Source organism: Castor canadensis, chromosome 16 (assembly GCF_047511655.1).
Source record: "Castor canadensis chromosome 16, mCasCan1.hap1v2, whole genome shotgun sequence".
Lineage (NCBI taxonomy): Eukaryota > Metazoa > Chordata > Mammalia > Rodentia > Castoridae > Castor > Castor canadensis.
Window position 1 is genome coordinate 24,874,436 of NC_133401.1, and position 20,786 is coordinate 24,895,221.

The 20,786-nt window shown below is 47.8% G+C and overlaps 1 protein-coding gene across 2 annotated transcripts; it reads left to right on the top strand.

Annotated features, from left to right (window-relative positions):
* The first annotated feature begins 23 nt into the window (after positions 1–23).
* Cacng6 (calcium voltage-gated channel auxiliary subunit gamma 6) lies at positions 24–20,380 on the top strand. 2 transcript variants are annotated; one of them, XM_020174263.2, is made up of 4 exons: positions 24–6,989; positions 11,316–11,390; positions 13,880–14,017; positions 18,495–20,380. In XM_020174263.2, exons 1-4 carry the CDS (start codon positions 6,656–6,658, stop codon positions 18,731–18,733), a joined length of 786 nt encoding a protein of 261 aa, XP_020029852.1. In that variant the 5' UTR covers positions 24–6,655; the 3' UTR covers positions 18,734–20,380. The 2 variants fall into 2 exon arrangements, with proteins under 2 accessions (XP_020029852.1, XP_020029853.2); XM_020174264.2 differs by lacking the exon at positions 24–6,989 and adding an exon at positions 8,566–9,121.
* Positions 20,381–20,786: the final 406 nt, after the last annotated feature.

Here is a 20,786-nt window from a genome sequence, read left to right on the forward strand (position 1 = left end):
ATGTGGGGGCGGGGCGGGGGGAGGGGAGGGAGGGACTCCCAGCCCAGCCTAGCCCAGCCCAACTCCTGGAGAGGGGCCGCAACACATGAATATAGAGTTACACCTACAATCTATATATATGCTGTGTATAAAGAGACAGGTCAGGAGAAGGAATGCAGAACGCAGAGACCAGGCAGGGATGGACGCTGGCATTCATTCACTTTTTCATTCATCTTTCCACAAGGGCTTATTAAGCACCTGCTGTGTAACAGGTGCTGGTACATAAGAAGGCTCTGGGGGAAGGGACATTAAAGGCAGGCACAGAGAGAGAGAGAGAGAGGGACTCATTCATTCATTACTGGCCGTTTATTGGTGTGCTTAGCAGCCAGGCATTGTACTGAGTGCTGAGCATACAGAAGAGAGGAAAACACACAGCGTCCCCTTACATCTTCATACGTGCACGAGACAGACAGTAATCAAAGAATCATGTACATACACAATGAATTACACATAGAGTATAGGGGAAGTCTGAGATGCTACAAAGTACTCCTTGGGGAAGGGTTTAACCCAGTTTAAGGAGGAAAAAACATTTTAACCGACACTGAAGGAATGTCAGGAAGCCACCCAGGTGGAGCCAGGATGAAGCATCCCAGGCAGAGAACTGCAACGGCCAAGGCCCTGGGGCAGGAAGTAATTTCCAGAGTGTGCTGAACTGTAGTGAGTCAGATATGGATGGAAGAAGAGGCTGGAGATAGGCAGGGCCACTTTGTGCAAGATTTGCAGGTTAGGTTTTATTCTAAGGGTGGCAGGGGCCATTGAATGCCTTGAAGCAGGAATGTTAGCATGATGAAGCACAAAGCCAAGACAGGAACTCAGAGATAAGAGGCAACTGAAGTGCAGCATCAAACACAGGCACCAGCCTTGAAACACTCTAGTGGGAGGCATCACATAATTACAAAAATACTGATGCACGGGCATGGTGTCTGGTGTGCAGGAGAACCTTGAGACAGAGGGATTCACATTTTATCTATTCATTTATTCAGCCACTGACCCATTGACATGCATAAGCATCAGTTAACACACCAGGCTAGGATCCTGATCCCCAGAGGTGACAGATCCCAACCTTGCTCTCAAGTAGTTTAGCATCATCAGAAACTATAATCCAGGCAGTGCAGTTGGTACTGTGATGGGGGGGTGGTCAGAAGTGTCACCACAGAGCATACAGCAGAGTGACCACCTGCCAGGTGTGGGCAGGGGTGCCTTGCTGGAGAATGTGATGACCATTCTGGGTGATAAAAGGATGAGCATGTGTCTGCTAGATGATGATGGGGATAAGGAGGGCTTTCTGGGTAAAAGAACAAGTTTGGGCAAAAACCTGGGGGAAGGGAAGCAGAATGTATTGAGGACAGTGCTAATGGCTCTGGGATGCTGAAGTCTAGGTAGGGGTCAGGTAGGAAAGGAGATGAGAAGTATTAACAAGTCAGAGTCTAATGGTGCCTGAGCTCCACCATGAGGGTGATAGACTTTATTCTCAGTTAAGTGGGAGAGGATGACCACTGGGGCAAGGGCTGTGAGGCAGAGGAGGGGATGGATCTGAAGGTTGCTGAGAAGGTAGAGGGATAGTGCTTAGTGGTTTCATTTGCTCAGCAAATATTCCTTGAAGTCTGGGTGTCATCCTATGTGCCAGGGGATGCTGGGGTGTCAAGATGCTTTTCTTCCTGCCCTACCCCCAAGAAGCTCCCAGTTTGGAGGGAAGACAGAGAGGGACTCAGTTGACAAGGGAGGAAGGGGTGAGTGATACTGCCTCACTGCCAGGGTTACCTTGGAACAGGGGGCAGCAGAAGGACTAGAAAGAGGGGAGGCTGAGGAATTCTGTAAGGGCAGATTTAGAGATACTAGGAAATTAAGGGAAAGGAATACAAATTAGTGAGACTGGGGAGAACTTAGTGAAGGGAGAAGGATTCATGGAGAGGACAGAGACAGGGAAAAGGTGGAGGAGAGACAAATTTGGTGAAGGTTGGGGGGTGGTGATGGTGATGGATTCTAAGGTCCAAAGACCAAACAGCAAGAAGGAGGTGGAGGGTGGCCAAGAGGAAGAGGGAGATGAGGAGAAGTAAGAGAGAGCAGAACAGCACCAAACTAGGTGAGTCCCATAGTCACAGGGAAAAGGTAAAAACACAAGGAACAGGAGGGAGACTGACAAGTACATGTGCAAACCAGAGGAGAGGCCGAGCACTGGTGGCTCACGCCTATAATCCTAGCTACTCAGAAGGCAGAGATCAGGAGGATCATGTTTCAAAGCCAGTCCAGTTGAGACCCTGTCTCGAAAGAGTAGCACAAAAAAGGGCTGGTGGAGTGGCTCGAGGTGTAAGCCCTGAGTTCAAGCCCCAGTACCACAAAACAAACAAACACAAAAAAAAACCAGAGGGGAGAAGTCACAAAAATTAAAAACAGAAACAAAAAAACAATGATTGATAAACAAGAGATAGGAGGTAAACCACTGAGAAAGATTCAGATATGCACAAAAAAGAAACATGGAGGCTTAGAAACAAGTACAGCATACAGGGACCATCTATTTCTTGTGTTTCACTATTTGAGACTGTTCTAGACCAGTCACCGCCCATAGAATGTGTTGGCGAGCAGATGAGGACAAGGGCCTGCTGTTCTGGCAGCCACAGGAAGGACACACAATAAATAAAAAGATCCAGCTCAGTGACTAAGAAGTACTTTAAAAATTAAGCAGGAGGTGGTAACCAAATGACAAGTGCAAAGATGACTGTACATGAGCTACTTTGAGAAGACCTTGACTGAAAAGATACTGTCTGAACAGAAAGACATGGATTGACAAGGCAACAGGTACTCTGGTCACCAGAAAAACCTGAGGAATAATAGTTTTTCAAGGAGGTCTTAACAATGAGCACAGTGAACAAGGAAGAGCAAATCAGATATGAAGGAAGAATCAGGCATAGGGAAGAAAGTTGAATTTTATTCCACATCTTTTGAGAAACCCTCAGAGAGTTTTGAGTGCAGGCAGGCCAGGATCGTATTTTTATTTCAACAAAACTATTAGTAACAGAATTATGTCGCTGTGCCGAGAATAGATTCCAAGAGTCAAAAATGGAAGCTAGAGTTGAGGGCGTCGAATTTTGAGGGTAGCGTCTATGGTTGTGGTGAACTGGATGTAATGGGAAGACGAGAAGGCTAGGTAAGGGGAAGAGGAATGTTAGCAGGCTTCGACAGCTTGGGTAGGTACTGTTGTGGTATATTGAAGGGAGAGAGAATTTGAGTAGGAGAAATAAAGAGTTCTCTTTTGGATGTGTCAAGTTGGAGATGCCTGAGGGAAATCCAAGTTGGGCTATCAGGTAGCCAGTTGGGTATGTGAGATGGGAGTGGTGCAGAGGTCATGGCTGGAAATACAAGTTGTGGAAACATCAGCATAGGACACACTCAAAGCCACAGAATGGGATGTGGTGACTTAGAAGGTGAAAGCAGATAGAGAAGTGACCCTATTCAGAGCCCTGGGGACATCTACAGTGGGGAGGAGGGAGAACAAAGGTAGCCAAGAGGGAGTGACCTGGAGGTAGACAGATAGCAGGAGACTCTCAGAGGGCAAAAGTACCAAATGTTTCAAGAAGAATGCTGCTAAGAACTGGAGAAAGGTCCAGGAGCAAAGTGGCTTCTAGGTTTGCTAACCTGGACATTCCTGATGACCATGATAGTGGTCATTTCAATCCAGTGGTGGCAGTGGAGGAGAGCCAATTTGGGGGGAGGGCTGGAGGAGGAGGGGGCACAGAGTGTGGTGGGGGGAGAGGGAAGGGAAATCCAGACAATTATGATGATTATTTGGTGTAAAAATGACATAAGAGAGAAAGGGGACTGTGCAGACAGGGAGATGAAGACAGAAAAATTCACTCTGAGTTAGAGCGATTGCAGCAGGTAGGATTGAGAAGGATGGGGAGGCCCAAGGTCACTGAATAGGGGACAAATTCAGAGGCAGGCAGAGAAGAGAGGCTCAGGAGGACCCAAGCTATGTTTGCTGTGCCCATCTTCTAGGTCTTGTTGCTGCTTGCATCAGGCTTGCTTTGGGACTCCCCCTCTGGAGCCTTCCCAAGTCAAGAGTTGGGAACATTCACTAAGGTGAAGGGAAAGAACAGGTTTCCATTCATTTTCAGAAATGAAAATTCACTCAGTCCTGGGAAATATTTCCTGAGGACTTGCCAGGCCCTGCAGTCTCTGAGCTGTGTCTGCCCCATCGCTGCCCTTGGGGACACAGGGAGCAAAGACAGACAGAATTCAGAGGGAGGTGTGCCCTGGAAGGGCACTTGGGCATTGAGGAAACTCAGTGCACACCTTCCCTAGCTTGGGAATGGCTAGCTGGGTATCAGCTTATATCACCTGGCTGTTCATTTGCTTATCCATTCATCCATTCATTCATATCACCTAGTGCACATTTTCTAAGGCTGCCTTTGTCTGGCCCTGAGCAGGGTAGTGCTCAGTACTCCAGGGTGAATTCCATCTGCCCATGGCTCCTGCCCCAACCTGGTGGAAAAGTCGGAAACACACAAACAGGGCAAAGTATGCTCCAACAGAAGACTCCAGAACAGGGGTGGGTAGGGGAGGCATGGGTGCTCCAGAGCCCTGGTCAGGTCGGCACCAGGCCCACTTGGGCCAGCCAGCCATGGGTGAAGAAGGAGTTGGCGAAAGGTCCCACCTGGGCAGTCTGCAGAAGGGCTGAGGGAGGGGGTGAGGGGGTGAGAACAGGCCCTGCTGCCATGTCACACGGCTGTCCCCGTCCCTGCCCCTGGGGGAGCTGAAACTGCATGGAAGGTCCCCTAGGGGTGCCCGCCTAATAAATCCGATGAAGAGGATGACTGCTCTGGTTCACACTCCCCACCCTGCCACCCTTCCTGAGGCCTGCCCTTTCTACCTCCTGGAGGGTCAAGGATCCCCAAACTGGAATCCAGCCACCCATCCTTTAGCATTCAGGTACACTGTCATTCACCTTTAGAACCAGGATTCTAGACCCCAGACCCCAGCCCTCCTGCCTTCAGATCTAGGAGTCCAGGCCCCAAAGACCCAGGAGTCCAGACCCCAGCCTTCCTCCCTCAGACTCAGGAATCCAGGCCCCAGTCTTCCTCCCTCAGACCCAGGGGTCCGGATCTCCTTCAGACCCAGGAATCAACACCCTTCCCCTCTCCCCTAGTAGCCCAGCAATTCAGCTTCCCAGCCCGGCCTGTTCCTGACATAAATCTAGGTTCGCTGTCCTGCCCTAGTTCTGCCATCCCAAGATTCTGAAGTTTGGACATTCAGCCCCGCCCTTGACCCTTCGGGAAATAAGTCTCCCAGGCTTGCTTCAGCCCTTTCAAGATCGGGCCCCCAGCCCCTCCTCCTCAGGCGGCCTCTCCCCTCTCCCCCTCCCCCAGCCCATGTCCCCTTAAAATACCCGGGATCCCTATGGCAACAGGCGCCTGCGACAGGTGCGGGTGTTATTTACGGGTCGAGCCCGAAATAGCCGGGAGGGTGAGGGGATGGGCGGATGGGGCGAGGCCTGGAGCTAGCGCAGCTTGTCCAGCTGCGCCAAGCAGGCGGAGGCGTGCAGAGCCGGACGGTTCGGAGGCATCACGGAACTGGGGTCCGCGCAGCTCAGAGGCAGGAGAGCAAGAGGGGCCCCTGCCCAGGACACGGGGTTGGGGGACTCGCGGGCGGCCCTGGGCCTGGAGCTGTCCCGGCCAGGCAGGCCCTGGGAGCCCGGGGGAGGGGGAGCAGAGTGACCCTATAGGGACTCAGAGTCCCTTCCGATTCCAGTTGCCCTCTGAACCCCGGGTTTCTGAACCGCAGTGCAGGCCGCAGCCTCTATGGCTAAGCCTCAATTTGGGACTCTGGGTCCTCTTTCTGAGTCCTAGGGGTGTACCCAAGCCTCCTTTTCTGGATTCCATCGTGTCCCTCAGCCATTGGTTCCCTTTCTCAGCCTCGGTAGAGGCCTTCCGGGATCTCTGAATGGCTAAAGGGACCCCAGCCCCCTTTTTGTTGAATTCCAGTGTGTCTCCAGTTCTATGCCTCTGAACCCCAGCAGGGATTGCTAATGTGCTGTGAATGCTGTGGGGGGGGGGTCCTACCGCCTCTCTGGGGAGAATTCCATCCTCTCCTGGGGACCCCAGTTCTTACTCTTCTGTACATCAAAGGGATCTCAAGTCCTCCTTTCTCAAACTCTGAGCCCAAAGGAACCCAGGCCACATTTCTCAAGCCCACAGAAGACCTCAGCTCCTTTTCCTGGGTCCCCCAAACTCTAGTGGGGACTCCAGAGCAGCCCTCAGATCTTAGGCTGGCACTCGGTTCACCTTCCTCTGGATCCCCCAGACCCATTCCAGGGTAGGTGAGCCTCAGGGGGCCCTGGCTTTACCTTTGGGCTTCATCTTCTGTGCTGAGTTCTTCTGGGTACTGCCAGAGCTCCTCTGATCGTCACAGGCCTCCCCAGCCCAGGAATCTAGATTTTTTTACTTCTGAACCCCTTCCCTCCAAGGCACCTCTAGTCCATTTGAGGTTCTGTTATTCCTCTTTCGCAATCAGTGCACACTGATCCCCCACTCTCTTGGAGCTCCCAGGCTGCTCTCTGCCCCTCCTCCCGCCTCCTCAGTTCTGCCTCCTTCAACTTGGCCTGACCCCCATCCGCCATAAGATGATGATGTGGTCCAACTTCTTCATGCAAGAGGAGGACCGCAGGCGGGCGGCTGTGGGCCGGCGGCGTGTTCAGGGACAGCAGAACTTCGGCCTGACATCCGAGCGCGAGGGGAAGATCAAACTCGTGCTGCTGCTGGTCACCGTGGGCGCCACGCTGGCCGTGCTATCCGTGGGCACCGAATTCTGGGTGGAACTCAACACCTACAAGGCCAACGGCAGTGCTGTCTGTGACGCCGCCCACCTGGGACTATGGAAGGTGTGCACCAAGCGACTGTGGCAGGCGGATGTGCCCGCAGGCAGGGAGACCTGCGGCCCAGCAGAACTGCCTGGAGGTGAGATGTCGAGCCTGGGTCTAGGGCTTGTGTCCCACAGTCAGTGAGAGAGAGGGGGACAATTGGGCTGTCTGGGAAAACCGTGCCACCGTGCCCCCAGAAAGAGTTGTGCCCCCAAAGAAAGCCTAAGCCCCAAAGAGAGAGCCTGCACCCCAAAAGAAGCTTGGCACAGATCAATCTGTGTTCCCAGAACCTATTCAGAGAGAGCCCTAAGGCAGCCCATGTCCCTTACTGGCTGTAAGGAGCCTGTACCCTAAGACTAGTCTGTGCCCCAGAGAGCATCTAGGCTTCCAAGGACAGCCTGAGCCCCAGACTAGCCTGTCTTACACCACCCTGTACCCTGAGATCGATCTATCTGGTGCAGTCAAACAACCTGTGCCCAGTCCTGACAACTCACATCCCCTAAAACTTCCTGCATTCCAAGACACCTCTAGGGAGAAGCCCCTTCCCACCCTGCAGACAGCTCATACTCCCACCTGTGAGACCTGGGGAGACAGACTATGCTAGGCCCACCTTAAAATAGAATCTGTGCCCTTTCCCCATCCATAGATTTCCCACTCCCCCAACCAGGCTCTCACCAAATACCTCCTATCACCTCAGAGTGGACCTGTGCCTTCCAGAAAATATTCTTCATGGCCTGTCTCTCTCACTTTGACTTGCCCAGACTAGACATCCCAACCCTTCTCATTTTCTCTACAGATACTCCACACACCTCACTGTCCCACATAGTAGCTCTTTTGCCCCTAGCTGTGCCAGAGGGCTATCCCATACCTCTCACTCTCTGACAGGACATGCCATGACCTTTGCTTCTACCAATGGGACATTCTACACCCCTTGAGAACTGGATGGGAGCTCTCTCCACCTCTGTTGACCCAAAGACAATATCTGCCACCCCTCAGAGCCCATTTGGTTATCATATTTTCGATCATCTATGTGAGATTTCCAACACTCTGCTCTCCCGATGATCTCAGTATCCTTCAAGAAATATCTCGTGTCCTTCTGAGCTCCAGATGTGCTTTCTCTCATATATTATCTCTCCATATGTGATATCTCACGTCTTATCTGGTATCTCACCGTAGGGTGCACAAATAGGATGTTCTAAGCCCTCCATAGTAAAGTGAATGGCAGGCACTGTTTGTCCTAACTGGCTATCTTAAAACACTTCACTTCTGCAGGTGACCTGTCTCTCACCTCTCAGGGTCCCAAGTGGGATGATCCCAGGCTTTTGCAAAATGGGATGTTCTGGCAATAAAAATATGAGATGCTTATGTAGTACCCGGCTCTGTTCTATGAACTTCACATGCTTTAACTCATTCATTGTCAAAGAAACCCTGGGGATCGTTATTGCCATTTCAACTCTACAGAAGAGAAAAATGGGGAGTAAGATATCCCATGGCTCTTTCTGTGCACCCTGGCTAGTTCTATAGGGTTTGGATCCTGGCTATTTGTTCCTAACCAATATGCAATATTGCATCTCACTTATACACAGAGGTCCCAAAAGTCCTTTCTGTGCCAGAGGGGATTCTCCCCACTCCACACCTCCTGCATAAGATGGGATCCCTTACTATCCCTTGATGTCCCCTCTACTGATCAGAAAGGACTTCACCCTTCTTAAAGGATCATTACCATCATCCCATAATTCTGTGTCCCCACAGGACATGTCACAGTCTCTATTCTCTCAGAGAAATAGCTCCAGCTTCAAAATCAAGACAGTCCCACACCTCCCTTGGCTGCAAGGGGGTGATTCACACCTTGTGGCTTCCCAAATGGGATATGTCAAATTCTCTGGGGGGCCAAAAGATGCAAGATCCTGTCATCAGTAGCCTAAATGAGATGCCAGACACCCCACAATGTCTCAAAAGGGACTCTGCACTTTCTTCACAGATGTAAACCGTGTTCCCTACTGACTGCTACACAGAGCATACTCACCTTGGTCCTGGGACATGAGCATCTTTTATTTCTTGCTGCTGTAGGAACAGATGCACCTGCCACTGCTCCGGACTGGAGACTGTACTCCTCCTTTCTTTGGGCTGCCAGGAAGAGTGCCATACTCCCCTCTTATCAAGTCCCCTTTCAATTTGGAAAGTTCCTTTCCCACTGCTTCAGGCTGTGTGGCTTCCCCCTGTACCCCGGTAACCTATCTCTTTTCTCTCTTTTTGTGCCTTTGTTTTCCCATCTGTAACTTACAGCAGTAGATCAGACTAGGTACATTCTGAGGGAAGTTCTAGCTGTAAAATGAAGTTTAGGAAGTTAGAAAGTTCCTTTTTTTTTCTTTTTTAAGTTTAAGGTTTCTTGGACACAAAGTTGAATGAATCAGACCCCTCAGTAGCTCAAGATGGCCTTGAGTTCTTGCTCCTCCTGACTTTGTCTGTGGGTGCTAGGACTACAGGCATGCACCACCATGCCCACCTTCCTGACTCAACTCTAATGTGTTGATGTACATTCATGGAAACATATTTTATATGGAAACTATATAATGTTAGTTTGTGTGTGTGTGTGTTTGCATAAATGATATCATACTATAGTTTTAATTTTAATTTTATTTATTTTACTTATGAGTCACTTCCCTATCCCTTTTGGCTTTAGTTACCTTTTGGGTAGTGTCTCACAGTTTTGCTTGCGTTGGCCTGGACCTCAATCCCCCTGTTCATGACTCCCACATAGCTGAGATAGCAGGTGCAGGCCACCACACTGGGCTTGTTTTGTGAAATGGAATCTCCCTAGCCTTATGTCTAAGCTGGCCTCAAACCACAATCCTCCTGATCTCCAGCTCCTGAGTAGCTGGGATTATAAGTATGCACCCGTAATAAATTTTTAATTTAACTTAGTTTTTCTTGTTCAACACTGTGAGTTTCAAATCTCTCCAACTTGCCTTATGTTATTCCAGTTCATGGCAATTGTGTGCTACAGAGATTTCCCAAGGAGCTTTCATCTCACTTGTCTATTCCCTGAGAGATAGACACCTAGGTTAATTCCTAGTTCAGTTATTTATAAAAATGCTACAGCAAACATCTGCTGTATATTCATAGTTTTTTTCTGGATGTATTTCCAGAAGTGAAATTACTGGATCACAAGGTATAAACACATAGTCATCACTTAATGATGACGTCTTTATTTTTTTGGTGGTACTGGAGTTTGAACTCAGGACCTCACACTTGCACTTAGGCTTTTTTGTTTTGTTTTGTTTTTTGTTGGGGCCATGTTCTGAGGATGTGCTCAGGCGATTGCTATGAGAACATCATAGAGTATACTTATACAGACTTATAGACTAAGATGGCCACTAGATGATATAATCTTATTATAGGACCTCCTTCATAAGTGTGCCCTCAGCCTGGCACTCGTGGCTCACACCTGCAATCCTAGCTATTCAGGAGACAGAGACCAGGAGGATTGAGGTTCAAAAGCCAGCCCAAGAAATAGTTCATCAGACTATATCTTGAAAAAAACCCATCACAAAAAAAGAGCTGGTGGGGGCTGGTGGAGTGGCTCAAGTGGTAGGGTGCCTGCCCAGCAAGCATGAAGCTATGAGTTCAAACCCCAGTACTGAAAAAAAAAAAAGTGTGCCCTCTTTATGTGGCTCATGAGTGCACTTCATTTTATAAAGCATGTCAGAGTCCTTTTTCCTTTCCAAATAGACTAATACCCGTTTATAACTCCCAGCTGTTTCCTCTTATCCTCCCAACACTTGATAGTGCCCTTTTAATATTTGCCCATCTAATTGATCAAAAGTGGCACCTCCCTGCTGACTTAAGTTGTATTTCTCTGATTCCTGCTGAAGTGAAGACTCTCTTCCTGCACTTGTGAGCTATTGGGGCCTCCTCTCCTGTGAAGAGCTATTCATATCCTTTGCCTGTTTTTCAATGGGGTTACCTCTCTGCCCCTGCTGATCTGCAGGGGCTCTTTGTGCACTCAGGGTAGGAGCTAGGAATCCTCTCACTCTGGAGGCCTCCCATTCCCTGCATCTTGGTATCCTTTGTTGAATGAAGTGATTATCCTTTTTCTAATCCCACTTGACCCTCAACAGACACACAGGAAGGAGCCAGGAAAGAGATTATCATCTCATTTTAAACAGGAAGAATTAGAGGTCCACAGAGGTGAATGGCCCACTCGAGGCCATAGACCTAGATCTCAGAGATCTAGGTTGAAATCCCAGCTCCTGAAGCCAGTGTGGTAGCAAGCATATACATATCCGAGAGTCATGTCTCTCCTCCGTATATCAATGTTCTATTTTTAGGTCCCTGTGAGCTCTGTTAAGTGTCCAGCCTTGAGCTGTCACACAGGACTTCGTGTCACCTCCTCCCTTTTTCCTCTCTCCTGCTCCCGCAGAAGCAAACTGCACCTACTTTAAGTTCTTCACCACCGGGGAGAATGCACGTATTTTCCAGAGAACCACGAAGAAAGGTGAGAACTTTTCATCCTGTGACAAGGGAGGGGTGAGGGAGTTACTGACATTATTGTACCTCTCTGCTTATCCCAGGACGGGATCCTCTTCTATAATCTGTGGGTGACCCATCTTTGGGACATGGTGGCAGTAGGGTTAACAGTGAGTCCTTGGTTGTCCAGATCTTGGCCTGATGGTTTGATTTTTACCTCTGACCCCTAGCTCTGGGTATGCTGTGTGCTTTGTGATTTGGCCAAGTTACAGTTCCTCTGTGGGGTTGGCATTGCAGCATCTCACAAATGGTCACTTGCAAGGACACATGCCAATTCCTGGTAGAGATTGGACTGGCTCAGGATGATCACCTGAAGGTTCATTGGTTTTAAGTGCTTGTGGCTCTCTGGAGCTTGAGTAAGGATTTCCTTGGAATGAGTAGAATTTCCCTTCTGTCCCTTGTCACAAGTTTTTAAACCTCACAGCTTGTATAATCTAACCACTTGGGGTCTGCTTTTAACTTGGACTAGGGTAAGTCCATCATGCAATAAGCCAAAAAGAGCCAGAAAAGCAAAACAAAACTAAACCTCTACTGCTGGCAAGTTCTTGCTCTGGTTACCTTGTGGTTGAATCACTTCTCCATATTCTGGATGCTTAATTACAGGACCATTCCAGGAAAATTTCTTCCTAAAAGCCTTCACTAATTTCTTTTATCAAATTATCAGTGATCTCTTGGGTAGTAGTAAGGGTCTTCCAGCTGTTTCTGCATTGAATTCTTTTTTTTTTTTTTTTGGTGGGACTGGAGTTTGAACTCAGGGCTTTCTTTGCTCTTGCAAAGCAGGCACTCTACTGCTTGAGCCACACCTCCCGTCCATTTTGCTCTGGTTATTTTGGAGATGGGGCCTGTAAACTATTTTCCCGGCTGGCCTTGAACCACAATCCTCCTGATCTCAGTCTTCCAAGTAGCTGGGATTACAGGTGTGAGCCACTGGCACCCAGACCCTCTATTAGATTCTTTTTCTTTTTCTTTTCTTTTCTTTTTTTTTTTTTTTTTGGTGGTACTGGGGTTTGAACTCAGGGCCTCATACTTGCTAGGCAGGTGCTCTACCACTTGAACCACTCTACCAGTCCTCTGTCGGATTCTTATATGAATAGAATCCTCAGTGCCAGCAGGAAGCAGATTGTCACCCAGACCTGCATCAGCAAAAGAGTTGAAAGTGTGGAGGTTCTGGATTGTGGATACATGATATGACTCCTTTTCCTGGGCAGAAGCAGCCTATGGGAGCAGTTGCAGTAGAAGATGGGCTGGGGGTGGGGCACAGAGCATCAGGAAGCAAGGGGCTCAAGGGGAGGCAGCTGAGTCTTGGAGGTGGCTCAGTGACTGGGCTTTTTTGTTTTTTATATGATCTTAGTCCTTGTCACCATAACCCTGCATGGCAGGCATTTTATCTTCATCTCCCAGATAAGAAAACAGAAGTCCAGAAATATTTGGAATTATTAATCAGGAAGGGGCAGAAGCAGGATTCAAACCCAGATAAATCTGACTCTGATGCAGTGTTTTACAGAATTGTCTGTGAAAATGAATGTGTTCTGTGCTGATCCATATGGCAACCTCTAGCCTCATATGCTTTACTGGGCACTTGGAGGAAATGAGTTTTTAATTTTGTTTAATGTAAGTCAATTTAAAATTAAAAGGCCACAGTAGATAGTGGCTACTATCTACTGTACTGGACAGTGGAACTCCAAAGATTTTGTCCTTTCTGCTCTGAACACAGCTGAGTGCCTCAGCATTGCGACCAGCAAAGGGATTAAGACCGTGTCATGAGTTTTATCTGGATTTTGTAAGGAATAAATGAGATGATGTAGCCTTAATGAGTGTGAAGCTGGGAGCATAGTAGGTCCTCAGAAAATGGTGGTCCCATGCCTTCTTCTACACTCCTTTCTCTCTTACCCTTGTATGAGCTTGGTCAGGTCACTGTGCACTTCTGAGATTGTGAAATAATCCTTGTGCACACATGGACCTCCTACTGTGTGCTGAGCACCACAGTTGGTATTTTACATGCATTATTTCTAATCCTCACCACTGTCCAATCAGATAGGGATTGATTTTTCAAAGGAGGGAACTAAGGCTGAGAGGGGTTCTGGACTTTACCAGAAACTTCCAGCTAGGAAGTGGTTGGGGAGAATTCCAACTCATATCACTCCAGATAATATATCACCTCTGCCACTGTCTCCCACTGATCCTACTGCCTCAGTTTCCTTCCCTGTAAACAAATGGTGACCAGATGATAAGTAACAATTGGTAATTGCCATCTTCTAATTCTGTCTCTGCCCCTTCTTTGCTTCATGATGTTAGGTAAGTAACTGACCTTTTCATAGTATAAATAAAATGTAGACCAGATAACCTATTTGAAAAGTTTTCTCTAGCTTGAAAGCTTCCTTTCTCCTGGTTCTGGGTCCTTAGGAATGAGCCCTCTTCATGCTCTACATTCCATGTTCTTTGCTTCTTCCCTCTCAGAGGTAAATCTGGCGGCTGCGGCAATAGCGGTGTTGGGCTTGGCGGTCATGGCCTTGGGCTGCCTCTGCATCATCATGGTGCTCAGTAAAGGTGCAGAATTTCTGCTCCGAGTTGGAGCTGTCTGCTTTGGCCTCTCAGGTGAGGATGAAGAGCTTTGAGGCCGAGGACATTGCATGTGGGATCTCTACACAGTTTTGCATGCTATACGGAGGGTCTCCCAACACTGTTGCATGCTGTAAGGAGGGTCTCCTGACACTGTTGCATGCTGGGAGGCAGGATCTCTACACACTGTTGCATGCTGGGAGTAGGGTCTCCAAGCGCTGTTGCATGCTGGGAATAAGGTCTCCAAGCACTGCTGTGTGCTGGGAGGTGGAATCTCCAAGTATTGCTATTTGCTGGGAGTTGGGTGGGGGCACCTCAGAGATGGAAGAATGCCAAGCCCTATTGTTGGGTAAGGATTTGGAGGGTCTCCAAATACTGCTTTAGATTTGGACCTGGAAACTCCAAGAATTGTTGCATGTTAAGGGATGAGATCTCCAAGCACTGTTGTATGCTAAGAGTTGGTGCAAGATCAATGGCTGTAAAAGTCTCAAAGAAATGGTAGAGTTGCAAGCCTTATTATTGGTTGGGAAATGGATACTGTCCAAACACTTTTGTAGACTTGGCCCTGGAATCCCCCACACTGTTGTATATTGGGAAGTAAGGGGAAGGTCTCTGAGCATTTGCATGCTGGGAGGTCAGAGAAGCTCAAGAGCTATAGAAAAACCCAAAATGAGAGAGTCCCAAGGTCTGCTACTGACAGGTCTCCAGATACTCTTTGAGATTTGGGCTTGGGGTTTGCAAAGACTATTGCATTCTTCTTCTTCTTTTTGAGTCACTGGGATTTGGACTCAAAGCCTCATGCTTGCTAGGCATGCACTCTATGACTTGAGCCACTCTGCCAGCCTGTTGTATTCTTGGAACTGAAGGTCCAGATAGCATGTTGTATCTTGGGAAATGTAGTCCTCAGTGATTAAAAAAAACTTCAGTTAATTGTATACCCAGCTCAGGTCATTGCAACAGATCTGTTAGATACAGAATACCATTCTCCACTTTTTTTCTTTATTCATATATTCATATGTGCATACATTGTTTGGGTCATTTCTCCCCCCTGTCCCCCACCCCCTCCCTCTCCCATCCACCCCCCTCGCTTCCAGGCAGAACTTGTTCTGCCCTTTTCACCAATTTTGTTGAAGAGAAGACATAAGCAATAACAAGAAAGACAAGCATTTTTGCTAGTTGAGATAAGGATAGCTATACAGAGAGATTCCTAGCATTGCTTCCATGCACAAGTGTATCACAACCCAAACTGATTCATCTTTAAGTAACCTTTTCACTACTTCCTGGTCACCTTCCCATATTGACCTCTTTTGCTTTAAGGTTATTGTATTAGCTCCTCTGCAGTAGGGACATCAAACACTTTCAAGTTTTGTGTTTCCTAGCTCAGAAAAGTTCAATGAATTGCTTATAGTCAGACAACCAATGGTGACAGAAACTGGAACTTCTTTTTCTAAAGCGTGGCCCCTTTGCACTGCACTGCACCATTGCATTTTGGGAACTGTGTTCTTGTGGGATCTTTGTAGGCATGCCAGAGCATGGTGTGGTTGAATGAATGCTTCACTGGGGATCAAGCAATCTAGGTTTTATCCTGTGCTCTGCCCTGAATCATTGTGTGCTTGGAAAAGTTTCTATTTTCTGGGCCTTAATTTTCTTGTTGAATCAAATGTTTTTTAAGGTGGAAAAGAAATCATTAGTCATACAAGTTTCATTTCTTTATTCTTTGGGTATTTATGACCACCTGCTAAGTGATATTTAAGTTGGTAATTGTGGGAAAATAAGGCTTATTCAAAGTACAGTGGTGACAACTGTGGTGGTAACAGGTGACGTTGGTGATGGTGGTGCTGCTAATTGCTTGGGTGGTGGTGGTGGTGGTGGAGATGTTGTTGATGATGGCGATGATGAGGTGGTGGTGGTGGGTGATAATGTTGATGATGATGGTGGAGGTGGGGGTGAGGGTGTTGGTGCTAGTGGTGATGATAGTGGTGATGAAGGTGGGGATAATATTTGAGGCAGTGTGACGGTGGTGGTGGTAGTAATGGTGGTGAAATAAAGTGGGCAAAAGTAAAATACTAGGCAAGTTTGAGTTTGAATGAAGATAAGAGCATAATGCAAGGCAAGTCTTGAACATGTGTACACAGAACCTTTGATTACAAGTAAGTGAGAGGCCTGGTGAAGATGAGACTAGGGAGACATTTGTGAGTGTTTAAGAGCACACACAAATGGAAAGTGACGACAGTCATATACTTGTGGTTGTTTTGTTGCCTTGGAGATAGCTAAAGGGGGAAAAATTTTGATACTTTCTTTCATTTCATTCATTTATCTAATAGCTTATTTAATTTTTTGACATAAACATGCACTTATATACCACTTATATTGGTGGTACTTGGGTTTGAACTCAGAGCCTCAGGCTTGCTAGGCAGGTGCTCTACCACTTGATCCACTCCATCAGCCAAAGATATGGTTATACATACTATTATCCGAAAGTACAAGATAGAAAGGTACCTACCTGCTTCGAGAATTGTATCTGGCTAACAATACAGAAATAATTCAAGTAATCCTGTAATTTAGGAACTGTAGTAAGTGCAATGAATAAAAGATAGTATTCATACTTCATATGATGCAGGGAGTTGGAGAGGGTCTCTCTCAAGAGGCACACTGAAGATACTAAATTGTAGGTAACCACAGTAGGAAGAGTTAGGTGACATTTAGGACCTGGTCATTGTTCCTGATACACCAGCCTGCTTGGTGCATTGCTATTTTCTCATCATCTCTGGTGGGCATTTGAGTTTTGCAAGCCTCAGCTTATTTATTTACCATCCATTTCCTGCAAGGGGAGTATTAGCTGTCTGAAGGTACAGTCTCTGTCTTGTTCCTTCTTGGCGTTTCTTACTTCTTTTTTTGGTGGGTCTGGGGTTTGATCTCAGGACTTTGTACTTGCAAAGCAGATGTTCTACTGCTTGAGCCATACCTCCAGTCCATTTTATTCTGGATTTTTTTTGGAAACGGGGTCTTGATAACTATTTGCCTGTGCTGGCTTTGAACTGTGATCCTCCTGACCTCAGTCTCCCAAGTAGCTAGGATTACAGGCGTGAGCCACCAGCACTGGGCTACTTTTGCTATTTCTTAAATCAAATGACACCATAATTTGACTTGATACCTTTTCTTCTCATTTGTGATTCACCTTTTTTTTTTTTTTGGTGGCATTGGGGTTTGAACTCAGGGCCTCATGCTTGCTAGACAGGTGTTCTACCACTTGAGCCACTCCACCAACCCTGTGTTGTGTTAGGTATTTTCAAGATAGGGGCTCATGAACTATTTGCCTGGGCTGGCTTTGAACCTCGATCCTCCTGATCTCTGCCTCCTAAGTAACTAGGATTGCAGGTGTGAGCCACTGGCGCCTGGCTTTCTGTGAGTCTTCATTTTTGTTTATCTCTAGCTTTCAAGTGGTGCCTGCTATATAGCAGGTGTTCAGTAAATGCAGTTGTCCCTCATTGTCTATGTGTGTTGGTTCCAGGACACCCCTCAGATACCAAGATTCACAGATGCTTAAGCCACATATGTAAAACGTAGTATTTGCACATAACCTACACAATCCTCCCATACACTTTAAATAATCTTTAGGTGACTCAGAGTGCACGGTACAAAAGAAATTCTATGTGAATAGTTGTTACACCCCCCTTTGTTTAAGAAACAATGCAAAAACCAGGCATGGTGGCAAACACCTGTAATTCTAGCACTTGGGAGGCTGAGGCAGGCGAATTTCAAGTTCAAAGCTACATAGCAAGCTCAAGGCCAGCCTCCACTACAGTCGAGACCGTCTCAGAAAACCAATGGCTGCCAGGCATGGTGAGCTCACACCTGTAATCCAGCTACTCAGAAGGTGGAGATCAGGAGGATCACAGTTCGAGGCCAGCAAGAGAAGAAGTTTGAGAGACCCCCCCCCCCATCTCAACTAATAAAAAGCTGGGTGTGGTAGCAGGCATCTGTCATGCCAGCTATGGGGGAAGCATATATAGTAGGATCATTGTCCAGGCCTGCCCAGGCATAGAAGCAAGACCATATTTGAAAAATAGTGAAAGAAAAAGAGGTTGGGGGTATGGCTCAAGTGGTAGAGTACCTGCCAGGCAAGCAAAAGGCTCTGAGTTCAAACTCTGGTACTGAAAAAAGAGAGGGGAGAGAGAGAGTGAGTGAGAGAGAAAGAAGAGAGAGAGAGAAAACTAAGGGCTGAGGATATGGGTCAGTGGTAGTGTGCTCCCTAGAGTGTGCAATGTTCTGGATTCCACCCCAAGCACCGCACCACACACACACACACACACACACACACACACACAATGACAAGAAAGATGTCTGTATACATTTAGCACAGATGCAGTTTTTTGTTTTTTCAAGTGTTTTTAATCCTTGTTTGAATCCGAGGATAACAATGTTTGTTGAAAGTGTGTTAGTGTCTTCCAGGTCTCTTGGTTGACAAGGGAGTATATGGGTGCTGAGGGCCTGGCTCTCCTCTCCCCCACAGGCCTGCTGCTCTTTGTGAGCCTGGAAGTGTTCCGGCATTCCGTACAAGCCCTGCTCCAGGAAGTCAGCCCTGAGCCTCCCCCAGCTCCGAGTCTGACCTACGAGTACTCCTGGTCCCTGGGCTGTGGCGTGGGGGCCGGCCTGATTCTGCTGTTGGGAGGTGGCTGTTTTCTGCTGCTCACTCTGCCGTCCTGGCCCTGGGGGTCACTCTGCCTCAAGCGGGGACACTCGGCTGCGTAGAGCCACTGTGCACTTTCTGTAGGCAACGGCCAACACTGTCTCTTCCCCTGGACGCCTTCTACCAATGTCCTTGAGAAACCACTTGCCATCTCCACAGAGCTGTTTCTTATCCCCCCACCTCTTCTCTTTGTAAATAGGTTTTTTTCTTGGTGGCTGAATTTGGGTGGCTTGAGGTACAAGAGGATGAGGCCTTTTGCAAATGTGGGTTCCCTAGGGAAGCTGGCAGGAGACCTGATCGGGAGGCTAGGGCCTGGGTGGGGGTGAGGTTGGGGAGGTCTTCCTTGTCCAGCTCTGGGTTAATTCACTTGCCATAGAGACTTCCTGTGACTGACCTGCAGCGGGGGTGGGAGGGGGATAGGGTGGGGGAAGAGGGGGTGCAGGGAGGGAAGGGCTCCGGCCTGACCTCACTGTGATCGATTTGGGATTAAAAGTTTGGAACTTTGACAATATTGGTGAGGAGTCTGTTTGTGATGTGGTCATGCTTTCTGAGACAAAGCAATGTGTCCCATGATGTCCTCTCTAGTAATGTGCTCCTATCAGCCCTGGAGTCACATGTAACTAATCCATAGAGGTGACAGACAAGGGCATAGAAAACACAACTCAAAATACAGTAGACCCTTGGTCTCCTCGGGTATCTGGTTCCGTGGAGTCCGTGGTTGAGCACTGTGCAGAACTCAGCCAGTGCTGCAGTTGCTTGACTCAGTTTTCCCACCATGGCGCCCAACTTTGCTAAAGACATGCTTGCCTTTCAACAAATCTCAGATTTTCATTTTATCACTTCAATTAAGCATGTTCACCTTACTTTGCTTTTTGGGCACCATTGACTTTTTGGGAGGCAGATTTTCACAAAATGAAGGGCAGAGAAACACTCAGCAGATCACTCAATGATTTAATCCCAAACTACCATGCAGAACCTTCTGAGAACTGCTCATATCCACTGAGCCGTGTAACGTGCACAGGAATTTCAAATTTTTGAAATTTCTTTTGATCTTAAATTAAAACCAAGTGTAATAAGTCCTCAGAAAAGGCAGGCTGACTATACAGACATTGTTATGGGCTAAATTAACAGAAGTCCAGATGCTGGGGACCTGACCTTCAGTGCCTTGTTGGAATGTGACCTTGTTTGGCGACAGGGTCTTTGCAGTGGTAACGGAGGTAAAGTGAGATCACTAGGGTGGGTCCTAATCCAACATGACTGGTCATTGTGAGGAGAGATTGGGACACAGAGACAGACAAGCACAAAGGGAGTACAGTGGGAGGGGACACAGATGAAGCCAGCCATCTACACAGCAAGCAGAGAGGCCAGGAGCAGATCTCCCTCAGGCCTCGGCAGGAACCAGCTCTGCCCACACCTGGATTGTGGGCTTGTGGCTTAAGTTCTGTTGTTCCAGTATCTGGGGACATGTTTCATGACGGCAGCTCCAGCAAAGGAATCCTGACTTTGGTACCCAGGAATTTGGTACTCTACAAATGTGGAGGTGACTTTGGAACTGAGTAATGGCCACAGGCTGGACAAGTTTGGGGTTCATGAAAGAAAACACCTAGATCTTGGGGACACTGAGGAGAAATATGGATGTCAAGACAATTCTGGTGAAAGAAGCAAGGAGCACGTGGAGAGCTGCTGTTGGCTCACAGGACACTGGCAGGAGCTGGAATAATGATAGCAACACTCACAGCCACTGGTGAGGTGACCCAGACCTCATCTCAGGTCTGCAGTCCCTCGGTCAGAGGACCAACTGGCCTTGTCCCTTGTGAAGAGCAGTACACCTGGGCACTGGTCTACACGTTTTGTAAGCACTATTTCAGCAACATGGCACAGTGCTACAAGCTGCTGTTGGTGGATTATTTGACCAATAGAAACAGCAAATCACGCAGGTTGAGTGCCTTTCTCAAAGCTGCACAGATGTTAGGTGTAGAAGGTGGGACTCCAGCCCTGGTCTTTGCATTTCATCCTCCCAAATGCCAAGAAGGATAGACTGTCTCCAAGAAGGCTGGAAAACCTGAACGCACAGGCATTTTACTTCCTAGGAGTAAAGCCCACATGCTTAGTCAG

Excerpts from the sequence above, each read along its gene's own strand:
- Cacng6 (XM_020174263.2), top strand. The coding sequence starts at position 6,656 with ATGATGATGTGGTCCAACTTCTTCATGCAAGAGGAGGACCGCAGGCGG. Across the intron at positions 11,391-13,879 it reads CCAGAGAACCACGAAGAAAG|AGGTAAATCTGGCGGCTGCG; the intron begins GTGAGAACTTTT and ends CTTCCCTCTCAG. Across the intron at positions 14,018-18,494 it reads TGTCTGCTTTGGCCTCTCAG|GCCTGCTGCTCTTTGTGAGC; the intron begins GTGAGGATGAAG and ends TCTCCCCCACAG.